The following is a 16,996-nucleotide window of genomic DNA, read 5'->3' as shown; positions in this document are numbered from 1 at the left end:
CATTAATGACGTGGTCATATGGGCGGAGCCCTGCAGGCTGTGCTGCTTTTAAAAAGTAACAGCTGGTACAAGAAACATCTCCCCGTACTTCTGTCACAGAGCGGGGTTGTACAGTGGCTGCAGGATTGGGACATGTTCCACCCTAAAATATGTTCCCAAAGGCGAGCTTATCCATTAAAGACTTAGTAAAAAAAAAAATCAGCACAAGGGACAGTAACTAGCATTACAAAATGTCCCTTTGCTGATGGCTGCTTTTTTTTTTTTTTTTTTTTAGTTAAAATCTTCTGCTGGGGTTAATAGAGCCAAGAGACCTGTAAGCACTTATTAAAAGTGCTGACCATGCCTGCTTTCATGAATGAAAGTGGATGGAGAAAGGTCCACTTCCTCCATAGTGAACACTTATAATAAGTGCCTAACAAACATTTTTTTTTAACACTTGATTAAAGTTAGGCTTTGAGTACATGCACGCTTAATAATGTGTAACAATTGTAGTTTTTTAATAAAAGCCAAAAAAAGATCACAGTGCTCCTATTAGAAATGCATTTCTCTTTATTTCTCCTCAAAAGGCTGGTGCAGTCTTTATTTTATGCAGCATATACACAGATCGAATTAGTGTTTGTTTTTTTTTTCTTTAAAAGGAAACATGTAAGAAGAAAACAAAAATATAAGCTGCCATTTTTCTGGTCTACGTTAAAATTTTGCCAGCTGTTATACTGATACTGATCCAAAGCCTTGAATATTTTTTGAGTAACTGACCTGAAAAAAAAGTTTGCAGATCAATTTTGACTTTCCTCTTATTTCACTAATTCGGCACTACAGTCTTTCATTCTTTGCACACTAGTGAGGACAGGGACTGCTTCATTGCCACTAGATCTTGTATTTGTTGTGTTTTTGCTGTGCATCTGCATCAGTTGTGGTTTAAAGGAAATAGCTGCAACATTACTGAAATATAGTTGGACTTGTGTGTATAGGGTTGAGTCCTGGTAAGCAAGTGTTTTCCACACTATTTCTAGCAAACGTACAGTGACTGATCAACTAAAGGATAGGTGTTAGGCTGCCCTTTGAGCATATTACTATTTAGTGCTACGCATTGCATTCTTGAGATTGTCCCTTGTTGCCCATAATCAGTTCTTGCAAATGAGGATGGCAAAGGATTATGAAGTTCAAAAGAAACAGACAAAAAACATTTTGGTCCTAAAACATTTTTTTCATTTATTAATTGCTCTAATGTCGTACACATAAGAAAATACCAAAAGGCCTTATGAGTAAGGCTGGCATTATGTACAGTGGCTCCTCCCACAGCAGGATTCAGTGATGCTCATGCTGGAGGCTGCTTGCGGCCACCATATTTTGTTCATTACAAAGACAAAGAATAAAAGTGATTAGCCTTCATCACGCAAACCATTCAAGTATCTTAGTACAAAGGTTAAATATTGGGATCATTCCAGATGAGATTTCACTCCAGTATATTCAGACGTGCAAGCTGCAGAGCAGTAAAGCCCCTTGGAGAAATGGAAATTGCTCACAATAACAGCCATACAAAGGAGAAGTACCCTTTTGTGTAGAAAAAAAAAAAGAGACATTACATACATGAACATTGGCAAGATGAGAACCAATGGGCCTGAAAACAAAAAAGATTAACAGTACTTTTTATAAGGATCATTATTACAATTGAACAGCAGTCAAGGATTCCAAACTCCCAAAGAATTATCAAATATGAATAAATTAGTGTAAATTGTTGTCAAATATTTGTGCCTATTATGCATTCTAAGAACATCTGCTCATACATACACAAACATGTACTATTCAAGCCAAACAATTAAAAGAGTATAATACAGCACATTCATATGTAAAAGTGTTATAATAAGAAAAACAGTTATTGGGCCTATTCTCTTGATAAATTAATTTCTAGTTATGTGTACAGCTCCAAGTCCCTTCAATAATTTTCATTACTATACATTTTCATAGCCATGAGAAGATGTAAATTGACTTCTGCACCCTTAAAAGATAAGTTCACCTTTGGGAACATGTTACATGTTCCACATGTTTTTAGGGTAGAAACTGCAACACGTTCCCAGCGCTGCAGCCACTGCCAGATTCCCCGCCCCCTCCCTGTGACAGCAGTACCTGGAGAAGTTTCTTGTACAAGCTGTCACTTTTTGAAAACAGTGCGGCTGTGCAGTGCTCCGCCCACACAGTCGCGTCATTCATTCACAGAGTTCTGTGAATGAATAAACTAAAGTCCCAACAGCCTTAGTAGCTGTCCTGTACATCCCACATGGGACAAGCAGATATACTGACAGGTCTGTAGGAGACCTGTATAGCACCAGTGATCTGCTGATCGATGGTGCAATACTTTACAGGCTTCTGCAACAAAAAAAATAATAAATGCACTTTTTTTTACCTGCAAAAAAATGTGCATTTATTATTTTTTGTCAAAAGGTGAACTTCTCCTTTAATGAAGTGCAGACAGGTGTTTTAATTTTCTGTTTCATAAAGTAATTGGAAAGAGTGTCAAGCAGAAATTGTTCCCTATGAAGAGATGCAGCCATTATGCATACCACAGGTTTTATTACTCCAGTGTCATACAAACATGCTGGAATGTAAAAACATTTTGCAACACAATGACATCATCACAGAGACGCAATCTTTATGCCAACCCTTATTACTTCACCACTTAGCCCTGAACATAGAAAATAAATTATATAGAATATATGACTGCTGCATATTGGGGCCTCTAAATGACATGCAATATGCAATGCAGTATGCAATATTACAAATTATAAGAGGATATTTGGCAGGACCACCTGGTCTAGAAGGTTTATCAACATTTCATTTATATGCAAGGTCTTGCACATGCATAAAGATGAAACAGAACGGCAGCAATTTTTAGAAATGAAAAAAAAAAGGAACTACAAAACAAATGAGTTGAGTTTGTGTTTCTATAGTGCGTGTCTTTGATATTTAGGCCATTTGTGCCAATTTATCTACCTTTTCCATCTGTATATAAACCTCAGCATTCACATTTGAAATTCAAGGGTCCAAGAAGGCACGTTTAGGAGTAATTTTCTGTTTAGTCTCTCCTTGTATACTATTTCCTGCTCATTTTACAATTATTTAGATGGTAAAAATGCAGTATTTGGGTAGGAATGTAGTTACAGAAGGGTATGACAAATTGCTATGCTTAACTGTCTGGACCCCTTACTCCATAAACTTAGCACCAGGCAAAAGAAGTTATTGCTATATATGCACCACAGGCTATCACTGAAAAAAAGCTACTCAAAAAGACAATAGGAAACATCTAAAAGAGCAAAATACTCAACCCATCTTCACTGAAAAAAAAAAAAAAAAATTATCTACACCATAAGTCACAAAAAAGAAACAAAATTAAACTTTCATTGTCTTTCTATCCAACAAATGTTGTAGGGAACTGTACCAGCAAGTTCTTTTAGTTACAGTTCTATTTTATATCCATTTCCTGTAACCAAATCCATAAAACTGTATGGGTCGTAAGAATAAAATTAGTTGCAACAGCACAATATTAACCAGATTTTCTAGCAGTATGGCTTATTTTCACATTAAAACAAAGTTCAAATTTCCAAACTAGGAAGCTGCATTACATATAATAGAAGCCCAATAGAAAGAAAATAATGAGATCCAAAGCCATCTAATAAAATGTGTTACCTATAGTTGAAAGGCAGAAAAGGAAGTACAACAAAATATATACACCTGGCAGCTGGAGCTGAGTGGCATGTTCATCTTGTGTTCAAGACACCATCTTTTTTTTCCTACTACACATTTTTGTGGTCAGGAACACATATCAGATACATACAGACTCATTGCTCACAGATAGGTGCTATGCCTGCAATTTCAACTGAAGTCAAGCAGATTTTTGGGAAATGGACTAGATGTCGACAACACTTAAAGGTTAATAGTAGTACATACGGTATATATCACTGAAATGTGCTTTCAGCTATTTTTAATTTTTACAGACATGATATCTGTCACTTTAACAGTCAAGGCAGTGTGTTTTCATTGTGTGTCTTATATTTTATCTGGGTAGAAAATCAGCACAAATCTTTTATGAGAACTTCACTTTGGCTAATGGAAGTCAAAAAGTCAAGGATTTACTTTTACTGAAAGATTAAAAAATATACAAAAACAAAATCAATTATTAATATGCTATTTACCAATACTAAACTTGCTAGCCTTTCATTGGAAAATGAAAATACTTCAGATATACCACTTGCCAAAAACATGAATGATTATGAGGTTTCGTACACGGGTTTGCTTCCATGTGTCTTCAGGCACAAGATTCAGTTTATCCCTCTTTAAAACAGAGCTCAGCAGTTAGTGAAAATAGGGTTTACCTAAATGTTACAGAAAAACTCTTGTCTAATTAAAAATCAGGATTGTTTTAAAATAATGTGCTGTTGAGATCAATGAGGGCTTGATGTGCAGATATGTTCTCAAATGTTTTCACACATAAGGCCATAAAGTGAATGATCTGTAGTTTTAAAGCTTTAATTAAAAAAACAAAAACATTTCTCCCAATGAGCAGGCACGACAAGGTAGCGGTTATTAGTCTGTATTACATCCCTGTTGGCTTTCCTTTACAAACTGGGGCTTCCCCGATTTTAACCATATCCCTGTTCAGAAATTCAGAGGCTTTTAAGTGTGCTTTCACTTTTTAACTAAGGGGCTGATTTCCCTGACCTACAAGTTATCCAGTGAAACCAATATTAGAAGGGTTTTCAGAAGGCTTTTCTGGATAAAACCGTAATAGCAGGGACCTTGTAGGAACCTACTCTTAGGCAGCACGTTTAGTTTTAAACGTCTAAAATTGCTGAAAATTAAGGAAATGACTGAAAATGATCAAACATGATAATTGGAGTGTGCAGAAAATTTGGATACAAATAGTAGTGAGTGTAGTTCTTTAAGTGCAGCACACCAAACAGAAAATATGGATTGGTACTGAACTGAACACAAGGTCCAGTCATCTTGAATCAAACATTGTTGTCATTATACTGCAGGGTGAATTGTGAGATTTTATAGTCTCTGTGTACTGTCCACTGAGCTCTGAGATAAAATGGTGACTGAAACTCAGCTATGATATATCATGGAAACAGTGAAAGTGCTCGAGTTTATAAGCCCTTGGATACAAAATAAAAGGAACATTGACTGTCAAGAGTTTGTAACAATAAAATGTAAACATTTTCTCTGGCTTGAACATATCCCATGTACCGGTGCGTACTGGAAATTGTTTCCCTCAGTTCAGCCTTCACCCAAAAAAGTCTAAGCATTTTAGTGGCTGTGATTTCATTTAAGAGATTGGCTCTATTTAATTTTACCCATGTTTATGTTGTATGGCAGATGGGATTACAACATTGGGAAGAGAACCGCTTACGAAAGGAAATTATACCCATTAAAGTCCTTCGTTATGTGAACATATATTCATCAAGGTAAGGTGAAAAAAATGTTTAGCACTTACAAAGCTTTTCAGCTTTACACACTGTACCGTCTTCATTATCATCGTACACACATTTTCCGTACCTTTGTAAAGAGTTGCGTAGCTATTTTACAGTTCCTTGTTAGTGTAAAGATTTTTTATACAGCGCAGCATATAATCAAAGTAAGAATCCCAGCCTTGATATACATCAGTGCTCATCATCCATGTATAGAGATGTTCAGCATGATTAAACAGTTCTATGCATTCATTATCCATGTGCAGACATCTTTTGCCATATCAGACCATCATCCAGCAAATTTAAAAGACAGGGTGTGGCAAGGGACTCTATATGGAACAACAACCACTGTATCTTCAGGAGAGCAACTTATTAATTCATTACGTCTCTAAGGCTAGAATCCACATTGTTAAGGAACAAAGGTCGATTGTACCAGTCATCAAATGCATATCCAAATATCACTTAAAAAAAATAAATCATTCACTAGAAGATAAATACAGGATAATATATAGCAGCTTTAAACTAGTACTGACTAAAAATGTTAGTGTGGTGGTACAGATGGCACATCAGTAGTGCCAGATATACTGAAGTTCCTTTGGGCAGGCAAAATACACAATGTTCTTCCAGAGCTGAACTCTGCTAGGGAATAAGCAAGTAACCAGGTTGGAAGAGCTGAGACTTTTCTGTTTCATGTACAGAAAAAAAATGGAAAAATGGCAATCTTGCCCAATTAGAAATGGTCATGTAAAAAGGAGGATTGATGATAGAAAAACATGTACCCTCTTAAATAGATACAAACCCCCCACTGCTCCTCCCATTAAAAAAAAAAAAAAAAAAAAATAGGATGACTGCATAAAGTCCTGTGACATGGCCCTTGGTAGACATCTGTGTGAAGCACAATGCTTGGCATCCTTAATATATATAATAGCACAGGAAACAAATTTACTAAAGAGGATGTAAGTAATGGCCAGCACCACGTAGATGCTTTATAGACTAGTTGATCCCGTTCCAGGATCTATGAGACCAGCTATATTTTTACACTCTAAGACCTAATAACTGAATATTATGTAAAATTTAGTACAACTACTGGGAGGTGCCAAGTAATTTTAAAATGCTATTGGAAAGATACCATAGTGCTGGTTTGATTATAGATAGAGGGTTGTTCATATGCTCCTGTTGTTCCAAAGCCATCTTAAAAAAAAAAAAAAGGAAAAAAACTTCACAATGCCTCCTGCCAATGCCTGGGCTCCTGAACCACGACCATCATCCTCAAAAGTGCTACATTAGTTGTGATGGGGAGTGACTGTGCAGTAAAGTTATCCCCAGTAAAAAAAAACAAAAACAAAAAAAACAAACAAAAAACGTATGGGGCACAAAGCAGTCTTGTGACTGCTGGAATTCAAACACGAGTTTGAGAGTCTTCTTAAAGGAAGAGTTAGCTTCAATCTCTTTCCCTGCATAACCTTAAGGTTTTCTTGGAGAAACAACAGAGGGAGGGAAAATAACTGATCCCTTTTAAAAGCCACTGGCAAGTTTGACATTTTTAAACTGTTACAGGGCTATTCCATGTTCTGAGTCAGTCAAGGCTCTGGTTATATCTTCTTTTCCAAGGTGAGGTGGTATTGAAGGAAAAAACTGCAGAGGTCCATCGACTGCAATACGTTGTCCCGAACTGAAAAAGTGAACATGACAAAGATCAAAAACGGAAATGAAAACCAAATTAAAATAGCTTAAATATTTCATCCAAACTTTTTTATTCGCACTTCGGTAGAGTGAAAAGCGGACATTTACCTTTAGACAGAATAAGAGAAGAAATCCCACCTTTGACAATTAAGATGGGAACAGGAGGTGAGGACAAATGTCCCAATTTGGACATCTGTCCTGGTGACAACTGTCAATGGGTTAATATAAAAGAAGGTCTGTGATCATTTTGTGTTCGCAAATTATGATTATATTTTTTTTTTTTTTTAGGGGTTGACCACACAAGTGTTGGAAGCAGATGAGAATCTAGTGCCTGGGGCTCAATTCCAGCATTTGTTAACAGAGTTCTGAGTATTTTCTTGGGTGTGACAATCCCACGCACTGTACATTAAAAATATAGCTAATTTATGAACCACTAATGTATTCATGCATTTCTAAGCAAGAAAAAGCCTATAATCTTTTCTATGTAGCAGTCGGTTTATTTTATCACACATGTGCATGATAACAAGTAGATATATTGTGCCTTTATTTATTAAGCTATTTTAGATTATAACTCTTCAGACCAGATTATCATGGAAAACCCCAGCGTACATCATGAATACGAGTGTGAATAAGTATAGCATTTTAAAAAAAAAAGGGAAGTGGATGCCCCAAAATTGTTACATTAAACTTATAACTTACTTTTGCTTCAGACTCCTGTCTACTGCTTGGGATCCACTGTCCATGCCACACTACCATGAGAAGAGGCAGGCTGCTCACATTCTACTGGCTCGATCTGAAAAATACTTTCATGTTATACACAAACACTTTGGGAAAAGCACAAATCTAACCACTTCTGAGAAATGAAAGCTATAAACACTGCAAATATTTTTGTGAATAAGAAAAGGTGAAGATGAGGTACTGGATTCAAGTTTTAGTAGTTACAGTTGTGTTCAAATTAATAGCAGTGTATAGCTTTTATTTCCATACAAACAAATGCATTGGGAACACTACACATTCTATTCCAAATCAAAACATGAAGAAAAATATATCAAATTTGTGTTGTTCCTCTAAAAAAAATTGAAGAAAAGTGAATATTAGACTGTTCAAAAAAATAGCAGTGTTTGTATTCTTCTTTATAAACTCAAACATTCACTATATAAACTGAAAAATTTTTGAAGATTTTGCTTCCTTTGAATCACTTAATATTTAGTTGTATAAGCACTGTGTCTGAGAGCTGCTGTACATCTGTGTTGCATGGAGTCAACCAACTTCTGGCACCTGTGAACAGGTATTCCAGCCCAGGATGATTGGACTACATTCCACAGTTCTTCTCTATTTCTTGGTTTTGCCTCAGAAACTGCATTTTTGATGTCACCCCACAAGTTTTCTATTGGATTAAAATCCGGGGTTTGGGCTGGCCACTCCATAACGTCAATCTTGTTGGTCTGGAACCAAGATGTTGCACGTTTACTGGTGTGTTTGGGGTCGTTGTCTTGTTGGAACACCCATTTCAAGGGCATTTCCTCTTCACATAAGGCAGCATGACCTCTTCAAATATTCTGATGTATTCAAACTGATCCATGATCCCTGGTATGCGATAAATAGGCCCAACACCGTAGTATAAGAAACATCCCCATATCATGATGCTTGTGCAACCATGCTTCACTGTCTTCACAGTGTACCGTGGCTGGAATTCAGTGTTTGGGAGTCGTCAAACAAACTGTCTCCGGCCACTAGACCCAGAAAGAACAATCTTACTTTCTTTAGTCCACAAAATGTTGTGCCATTTCTCTTTAGGCCAGTCAATGTGCTCTTTGACAAACTGTAACCTCTTCAGCACATGTGTTTTTTTCAACAGTGGGACTTCAGGGGGCTTCATGCAAATAGCTTGGTTTCACATAGGAGTCGAATTGAAACAGTACTCACAGGTAACTTTAGACCTTCTTTGATCTTCCTGGAGATGATTGTTGGCCGAGTCCTTGCCATTTTGGCTATTCTTCTATCCATTCGAATGGTAGTTTTTCGCTTTTTTCCACGTCTTTCAGGTTTTGGTTGCCATTTTAAAGCATTTGCGATCATTTTAGCTGAGCAGCCTATCATTTTCTGCACTTCTTTATATGTTTTCCCCTCTCCAATCAACTTTTTAATCAAGGTACGCTGTTCTTCTGAACAATGTCTGCAACGACCCATTTTCCTCAGAAGTTCAGAGAGAAATGCACTGTAACCAGCATGTACAACATTTGCTGCCTTCCTTCCTTAAATAAGGGCAATAATTTCCACCTGTTTTTCAAAGAATGAATGACCTCACTAATAGAACTCCACACTGCTATTATTTTGAACATGCCCCTTTCAATTAGTGATTCAATTACACAGAAACAGCAGCATGCATGTCATGACTGTTGGGGCTGTTGGATTTCTATTACTCTACTACACCTGCTAGTAAATTATTTGCCATGTAGAAATATCATTTCTACCAAAAACAGTGATTGATCAGGTTAGTGATGTCTGACTGCTATTATTTTAAACACAACTGAAGAATGGTTATTAGACACCTTTGACAAGAAGAATTTTTCATCATTTTTTGTGGTGGAGAGGGCGCATTGTATTCCAGTCCGACCCCTACCTCCAGGAAATCATCCTCAGCCTTGCATCTTGAAAATTCTTCATTATAAAGACCGTACCAACATTATAGCACCAGCCTGCACCAGAGGCCTTATAGAGCTTAATGGCTTGAAAATCTCCTTCTTTCCAGACTTTTCTGTGGAAGTCCAGAAGCTGCAGACTTTATGCGTTTCAAGTCCCATATGCAATGCTATACCTAAGCTGTGAGCGGTCGCGAGGGGGAAACCCACTTTTTTGATAACCCAAAAATTGCATCTCACTAGCTGGATCGCAACAATCAATACCTTTCCAGAGCACGTTCTCCACCGTTAACATTTGCTATTGAACTGGCTGTAATTTCCAACTGATGGTAAAGGCGGCACCATTTGCTCGGTTGTCACACAGTTCATACTATATTGACAATTTCTCAAGTGCAAACCATTGGGCCTGCTCACATGCAGCCTTGGAATCTTTTTTTCTTCCTCAGAGGTTGATTCTGCGGGATTTGACATTTGTTTTGGCCCTCTTTTTTGGGCTGCTTTCTTTGTGTGTTTTATTGTTGTATTTTTACCTCTAATCAGCAGCTCGGAAATGTCTTTACCACCCACTCATCCCACTCACTCCAGCCCTACTGGTAGTTTATGCTGACCCTATTGAAGATCTCATATACTTGCCTGCTGACCTTTTCTACCGCTGGTGTTTGTCTTTGATTCTCAATCAGTGTGGAGGGGTGGGTAACCTCCCTTCTGAGTTTACTATGCCTATATTTTTTTACCCCCATCTGCCCTATGGATGCGGGACTTAAGACTCTGTAAAACGCAGGACAATTTTTGATTTACTTTCTGGTTACAATACTTCCATTGCTTGTCTACAGGAAACACATCTCACAAAACATTCTACCAAATTATTAAATTCTCACAGGTTTTCTATGCAATATTACTCTGTGTATTCTTCTTATGCTAGAGGAGTCAGTATCCTGATTTCAACTAAGGTGCACTTTTCCTGTCGATAATCAATAATAGACCCTAATGGGAGATATGTTTTCTTAATATGTTCTTTGACCATTTTACTTATCTGCTGGAAAGTATTTATGTGCATACATGCATCAGCGAGGTACTCAGGGTTATCAACCAGTAATTTAGCTATCACCCTGAGGTTCCCTTCCTGGTGATGGGGGACTTTAATGCTGTAAGCAATCCAAGCAAAGATCGTATCCCAGTGGGAGCACAAACAGAAACACCCTTTTATTGCCAATGTTTGGAACTGGGCCTTAGGGGTATTTGGAGACTGCGTAACCCTACAACCCTTCAATATTCATGCTGTTCCAGTATGCATCAGTCTCTTTCCCCGCTGGATATGGCTTTAGGCTCTGATCTTATTGTACCCTATGTTGCTGGTATTTCCTACAGGTCCAGGGGATTATCTTGTCATGCTCTTCTAACTCGCAAATTCCAAATTTCCCACTTGTCTACTTTTACCTATTGGAGAGTCAGCCCCTTCTGGTTACAGGTGCTCCCACGGGTGATGCTATCCAGGGTTATTTCACTGAATTTCTTTGGTATAACAAAAGGTACTGCTTCCCCATTTAGTGTATGGAATGCCATGAAGGCCTATTTGAAAGGCATGATGATTAAGAAAATCGCTGTGTGTAGGAAGTCTAGCAGGAAATGGGAGTTTTCTGGCAGATAAGGTGCATAGAACGGAGGCAGCTTGCTTACCCACTCCTTCTCCCCAAACCCTTCACTCCTGGAAAGGCGCTCAACTGGTTTACAAGCGACAACTGTACACCAAGGCAGAGAACAAGCAATTCTATACCAAATGTCAATACCTTGCTGACGGGGAAAACACTGGCCACCTGCTGGTGGTTATTGCTAGTTCTCAATTCCAGCCTAGTTATATCACTTCCATTACTAATGCCTCTGGGGTGCATACACAAAGATCCAAGAGAAATCATTGGAGCATTTCACTCTTTTTATAAAGATTTATACTGTAGGAATGGGGACAGTTGTAATTAAGAATCGACGTATGAGCACCAAAAGCAACTAATCCAGAGTACAAATTATTTTAGTGATAAAAACGATTCATGACTGGTCCAAATGTTTGGACCACTTCTTAACAGATACCTTATCAGCTAGAAACTGGTTTATTCAGCTCTAGCTCCTACACATAGTCCACTACACCCCCCAAAGGCTGTCTTGTATATATGAACATCTCCAGTACTTGTCAGCATTGTGCCATGTTAGAGGGTACTTTTATAAAGTACATATACTGTGGACCTATCCTCGCCTACAAGCCTATTGGGAAGTAGTAGTATAACTCTGTAGGTGGTCTGTCAGTTGCCTGAGATCCTTATTTTCCTACTGGGTATGATTGACAATATGGCAAATACCTGCTATTTTAAGTTGTTCATATTCTATTCAGCATTCTATGCTAGGCAGACCATGCTGATAAAGATGAAGGTCTCTCAGCCTCCCACTGTTGCAGAGTGGAAGGTAACTAATAATGCGGTTCTCCCATTATACAAGTTAAACTATGAAAGCCGCAACTGTCCGAGAAAGTTTTACAAAATCTGGTCCAACTGGATACATGCCAAATGAATTACTGTTTTATGATCACCTATTCTTGCTTGACATTGGTACTTTTTAGACCAAGGTTCTGAATAGGTTAAGTTTCTATACGACAAGTAGTGGACATATTTAGCTGTTATCTCCAGTTTTTCCCTCCCCTTTTACCCCCAGCTCCTTTCCTTCCTTTCTCACCCCCCTGCCCTGATTCCCTTACTCAGAGCTACTCTTGGATGGTACACATGTATTACTTTGGAAAGTGCAATTCTGATGGTATTTATATATCACTGTATGTCTGGACCAAGATTACCAACTAGACCTGGTGCCTTTTTATGTTCACTTAATGCATTCCGTTTTCATTGACCTCTACTCTATCAAATCTCAGATATTTTTACTGCCATGGCAAAACGCATACAAAACAGCCAATGTGTTTTGGTAGTCAGACAAACTACCCTTTCTTCTGGAGCTAGAAAAGAGACAGTATATACAAAAAAGTTATATAAGTAACGTATATAAAATGCAAGTAATTAGATCCAAAAGGGAAAAGAATACAGAATGTAAAAAAAAGTCCTGAAAAATGTGTTAGGGATAATAAAAGCCTATAAAATACTGCATAAAACAGAAATAGTGCTTGTGCGACACACTAAACACCACCCCATTCACCCCCACAGAAATCTTGAGTGTGCATAAGTACTCACCTCCCTTGCTATGAGACCCCTAAATAATATGTGGTCAAACAGTTTAACTTCAGAAGCCCTATAACTAGATAAGATCTACCTGTGTGCAATCAAAGTGTAATGTGATCTGTCACAAGATGCCTGTATAAATACAATACACTTGTTCTGAAATGTCCCTGCAACATCAATAAGCATCATGAGAACCAATGTAAATTACTACAGACTGGACAATAAGACCACAAGGATGCAGAGCGTTCCTTCCAGAGCAACATGCGTTTTTGCTGCTTTATGATTTGACCAGCATATCGCTCTGGCGAGTTTATTCAATTCATTCGGTGGTGGAAGAGCAGTGGTTTGGGGGTGTTACGAGAAGATTCAGAAGTTTACTTTGCATCTTATTTGAGCTTTATTTTATATTTATTGCTCTTTTCCAGCACATTGTACATTTATTTTCATATGGGGATGTTGCATATATTTTGCACATTGTTTTTATGCACTTTAAAATGATATAAGTGAGGGTATTTGATGATCCCCTGCACTTTATATGAGTATTAGCTAATGTTGATCATTTATTGCACTTTTTTGAGCATATTGCACTTTCATTACTATATGGGGGTGTTATATATAATTTGCATATTGATTTTATGCATGCTATAAGGATATTATCGGAGAGTATTGAATGCAGAATTGAGATCGTTGTTTTGCACATTGCACTTTTATATGAGTGACATATATTGTGCTTTTCGTAGCTTTAGTGCAGGTAGCGCTGTTCTATATTAATTATGAGAACCAAAGCTCACCAAACAGGTCAGAGAAAAGGCCGTCCAGCCAAAATTCAAAGACTGGGCAAAAAGGCCATTAATCAGAGATACAACAAATCACTACAGTTAACAAAGGAGTTGCAAAAATCCGTAGTGGAGATGGGAGTGGGGCTTTATGTAAGACTAGCAAGAAAATCTAATATTTCTGACTTGCCTGTAATTTCCATATCTTGGAAAGACAGTACAAAACACAAACTGAATATTCATAGATCCTGGATTATAGGCTGCTAACCTTCAGGTGATTAGACACTGGCAAAGCTTTTGGACACACACCCTTTTGGGCACACCCCTATAACCCCAACCTGAGAAGCCTCCATTTTTTTTAGCAAGCAATGCAGAATAACAGAGGGACAGAGGGGAAGGTGGCCTATGCCCTGTACTTTACTCAAAAGATATGGAATTTACACAATCAAAATGCCTTTTATTTTAATAGTTGTCTCCAAACTGAGGCTCTTTGCTTGCCTTTACCCGGCCCTTCATACATTATTCCTCCCAATGACACCAACAAGGGGGCACTATTCGTTTTAACTGGCACCAAGGATGGGATACTATTCCTCCCACTGACACCAACGATGGAGAACTATTCCTCCTATTGACACCAACGATGGGGGAACTATCCCTCCCACTGACACCAGCGATGGCTCATTATTTCTCCCCATGACACAGCACTATTCATCCCACTGACACCAACATTGAGGCACTATTTCTCCCACCAATGGAGAAGAATTTATATAATACCAAAAATAAGAGTATTATTCACTCCCACTGATGCCAGGACATTTTCCACTCCCACTGGCCACAGATGAGGGGGTAAACAGCTCCTTTGTTTAGAAAGTTTGGAGACTCCTGATTTCAATCATACAATACATGAGACAGACTGGATATTCAAAAACCCTGGGTCGTCCCATGAAAAGAATCAGGTTGGGCAACAACAAGGCAAACAGAACTGTGCCTACAGGAAAAGGGGCAAAGACCCAACTGAAGTGCTGCTGAGAAAACTTTACAGCCAAAAGCTGCAATTGCAGAAGTCTGGGTATCAACCCAGAGAATGTGTAAAATGAAGACCGAGTGGCAGCCTTAAAGTGGAGTTCCAGCTGAAATAAAAAAAAAAAAAAATAAAAAAATTGGCAGCTAAAAAAACTAACTGCTGACTTTTAAAATACAGCTACTTACCTGTCCCTCAGCCAAGCGGTGTCCTCACCACCGCTGGTTTCACCGTCCGTCTTCTTTCTCTGGAACCAGCATCTTTAGTGTGGGTACCCAGCTGTGACAGCTTGTGGCTTCACATCTGGGTGCCCACAGTGCATGCACAAGTGTTGCGCTTTGTGAATGGCCCCGTAGTCTTCTGGGACCTGTCACGTGTCCCAGAAGACTACGGGGAGGGCGGAAAAACAACTTCTAGGCGATCGCAGTGGAAGTGGGAGTGGGTACCTGTCAAATTTGGGTACCCGCTCCCCAAAGGTGCCAATCCTTAATGGGTAGCAGGGGACAGAGCATTAAAGCGGAACTTCCCATTTTGGGTGGAGCTCCGCTTTAAGTCTAGTACATACAATGAGAATATCGGCCGAATGAACGTCTTTTTTTTTTTTTTTTTTTATTTTGTGCGTGCTAGTCTCATATCAAAAATGAATAGGTTACACAAAATTCTTGTAAGACAGAATACAACTTCGGAAGTGATGTACATTACTGTAATGTATTCTTTCGTTTCTGAGCATGCGCGGTCTTGGTCACCTCGATTTTTTACAGACGAATACTCTTGCGATGAAATTCAAAAATTGTTCGTTCTGTTACCGTACAAGAAAAAATTTTGTGCTTGTCCCTTCAGATAATTTTGCAATCAGCTCTCAAAAGCTATGTACTAAACAATCAGAATATTGGATGATCACTCCAAAAGCAGTATTTTCTGTCCGATATTCTCATTGTGTGTACTAGGCTTTGCAAAGCGGAGCAACAGACACCTAAATGACAGAACGTCCATGAAACACCCACACATCTGGTAGAGGGAGCTGCTAACTCTGAAACACATCTGACAGATGTGATAGCCACCAAGAAGCCCACTTTGCAGGAGAAATCATCACAGGGGAGTTCCATAATTGGCTCATAGAGTGGATTCTGCAGGGAAGAGGACCAGATTAAGATCCCAAGGAAGCGGAAGTGTGGGGTTCTGTAATCAGGGTTCGATCAACAAGACAGCTTGAATTCTTTTTAATTTTTTTTCTTTATTTTTACAAAAGAGAGAGATGCCAATGGCTTTTGGAATAGGATGGGCAAATTCAAAACCTCTGTAAGGTATTAAGTAGTCTCCAGTGTTGAAATGTCTGTGTTCACATCAGGTGAAACAGGATCTCCGGGTACAACAGTAGATTTTCACCAATGTGGCTAATCTGGCCCAAAGTAATGTGGGAATGACAATGTCAGGTAGACCCCTGTCTTTCATGGCCATGCCTTTAAAGAAAGTGGCAGCAGGATAATACAAGGAGCCTTTGGACAGTGCATCTGGTCTATTTGGGAAAAGCTAGGGGTCTTTTCCTTATAGTCTGAGTATGTCTTTGTATCAGGTTCTTCTCGGCCAGTTTGGTGCAATGGGACTAAGAATCTGTACTAGAGGGAAGACATATTGACCCAAACTGAGTCCATGGGATTACCAGAACATCAGATGTCAGTGCTAGATGATCCTTGGTTCTGGGCGCATACAGGGGTAACGTTGTTTATTCTGAGCCTGGGATGTCCACATCTGGGCTCCCACATTTCTGACATAGGAGACTGAAGATGCAAGGATGGAGGAACCATTTCCCTTGGTCTAGGCAATGACACCTGAGAAAATCCACCTTCCAATTGTCCACTCCCGGGATGAGAACAGCAGAGACTGCTGAGAAGTGCTTTTCAATCCAGGATATAATCAGACTAACTTCCTTCAAGGCTGTCTAACTCTTGGTTCACCCTAAAGATTGATATAGGTCACTACCATGGTATTGCTAGATTGCACCCTGTTGGGTTTCGCTGGAGAAGCGAGGTCCAGTTGAGCAGACCCAAATTTGTTGCTCAAAGATGTTGCTGTGGAGCTTTGCTTCCCTCGGTGACCAGGTTCCCTGAACTGTAAGACTGAAAACACTCCTCCCTAGCCTGTGGGAATGGCATCAGTTGTGATCACCTTCCAAAAAGTTGGGAGAAAGAACTTTTCCATT

The 16,996-nt window shown here is 38.8% G+C and overlaps 1 protein-coding gene across 4 annotated transcripts in view; it reads right to left on the bottom strand.

Moving 5' to 3' along the window:
• Window positions 1-1,186: 1,186 nt before the first annotated feature.
• Window positions 1,187-16,996, bottom strand: part of ANKS1A (ankyrin repeat and sterile alpha motif domain containing 1A) — a 169,401-nt gene continuing 153,591 nt past the window's right edge. For all 4 annotated transcript variants that reach the window (XM_089681201.1, XM_089681203.1, XM_089681202.1 and 1 more), the window contains 2 exons: window positions 7,848-7,941; window positions 1,187-7,137 (listed from right to left, as the gene is read on the bottom strand). In XM_089681201.1, the coding sequence (XP_089537327.1) occupies window positions 7,867-7,941 (75 nt within the window). In that variant the 3' untranslated portion in view covers window positions 1,187-7,137; window positions 7,848-7,866. The remainder of the gene's footprint in view (window positions 7,138-7,847; window positions 7,942-16,996) is intronic.

This window comes from Staurois parvus, unplaced genomic scaffold (genome assembly GCF_062004578.1).
Source record: "Staurois parvus isolate SC_StPar_1 unplaced genomic scaffold, SC_StPar_1.0 ptg000261l, whole genome shotgun sequence".
In the NCBI taxonomy this organism is placed as follows: Eukaryota; Metazoa; Chordata; class Amphibia; order Anura; family Ranidae; genus Staurois; species Staurois parvus.
Note: the sequence above shows the minus strand (reverse complement) of the source record. Positions and strands in the feature narration are given on the sequence as shown.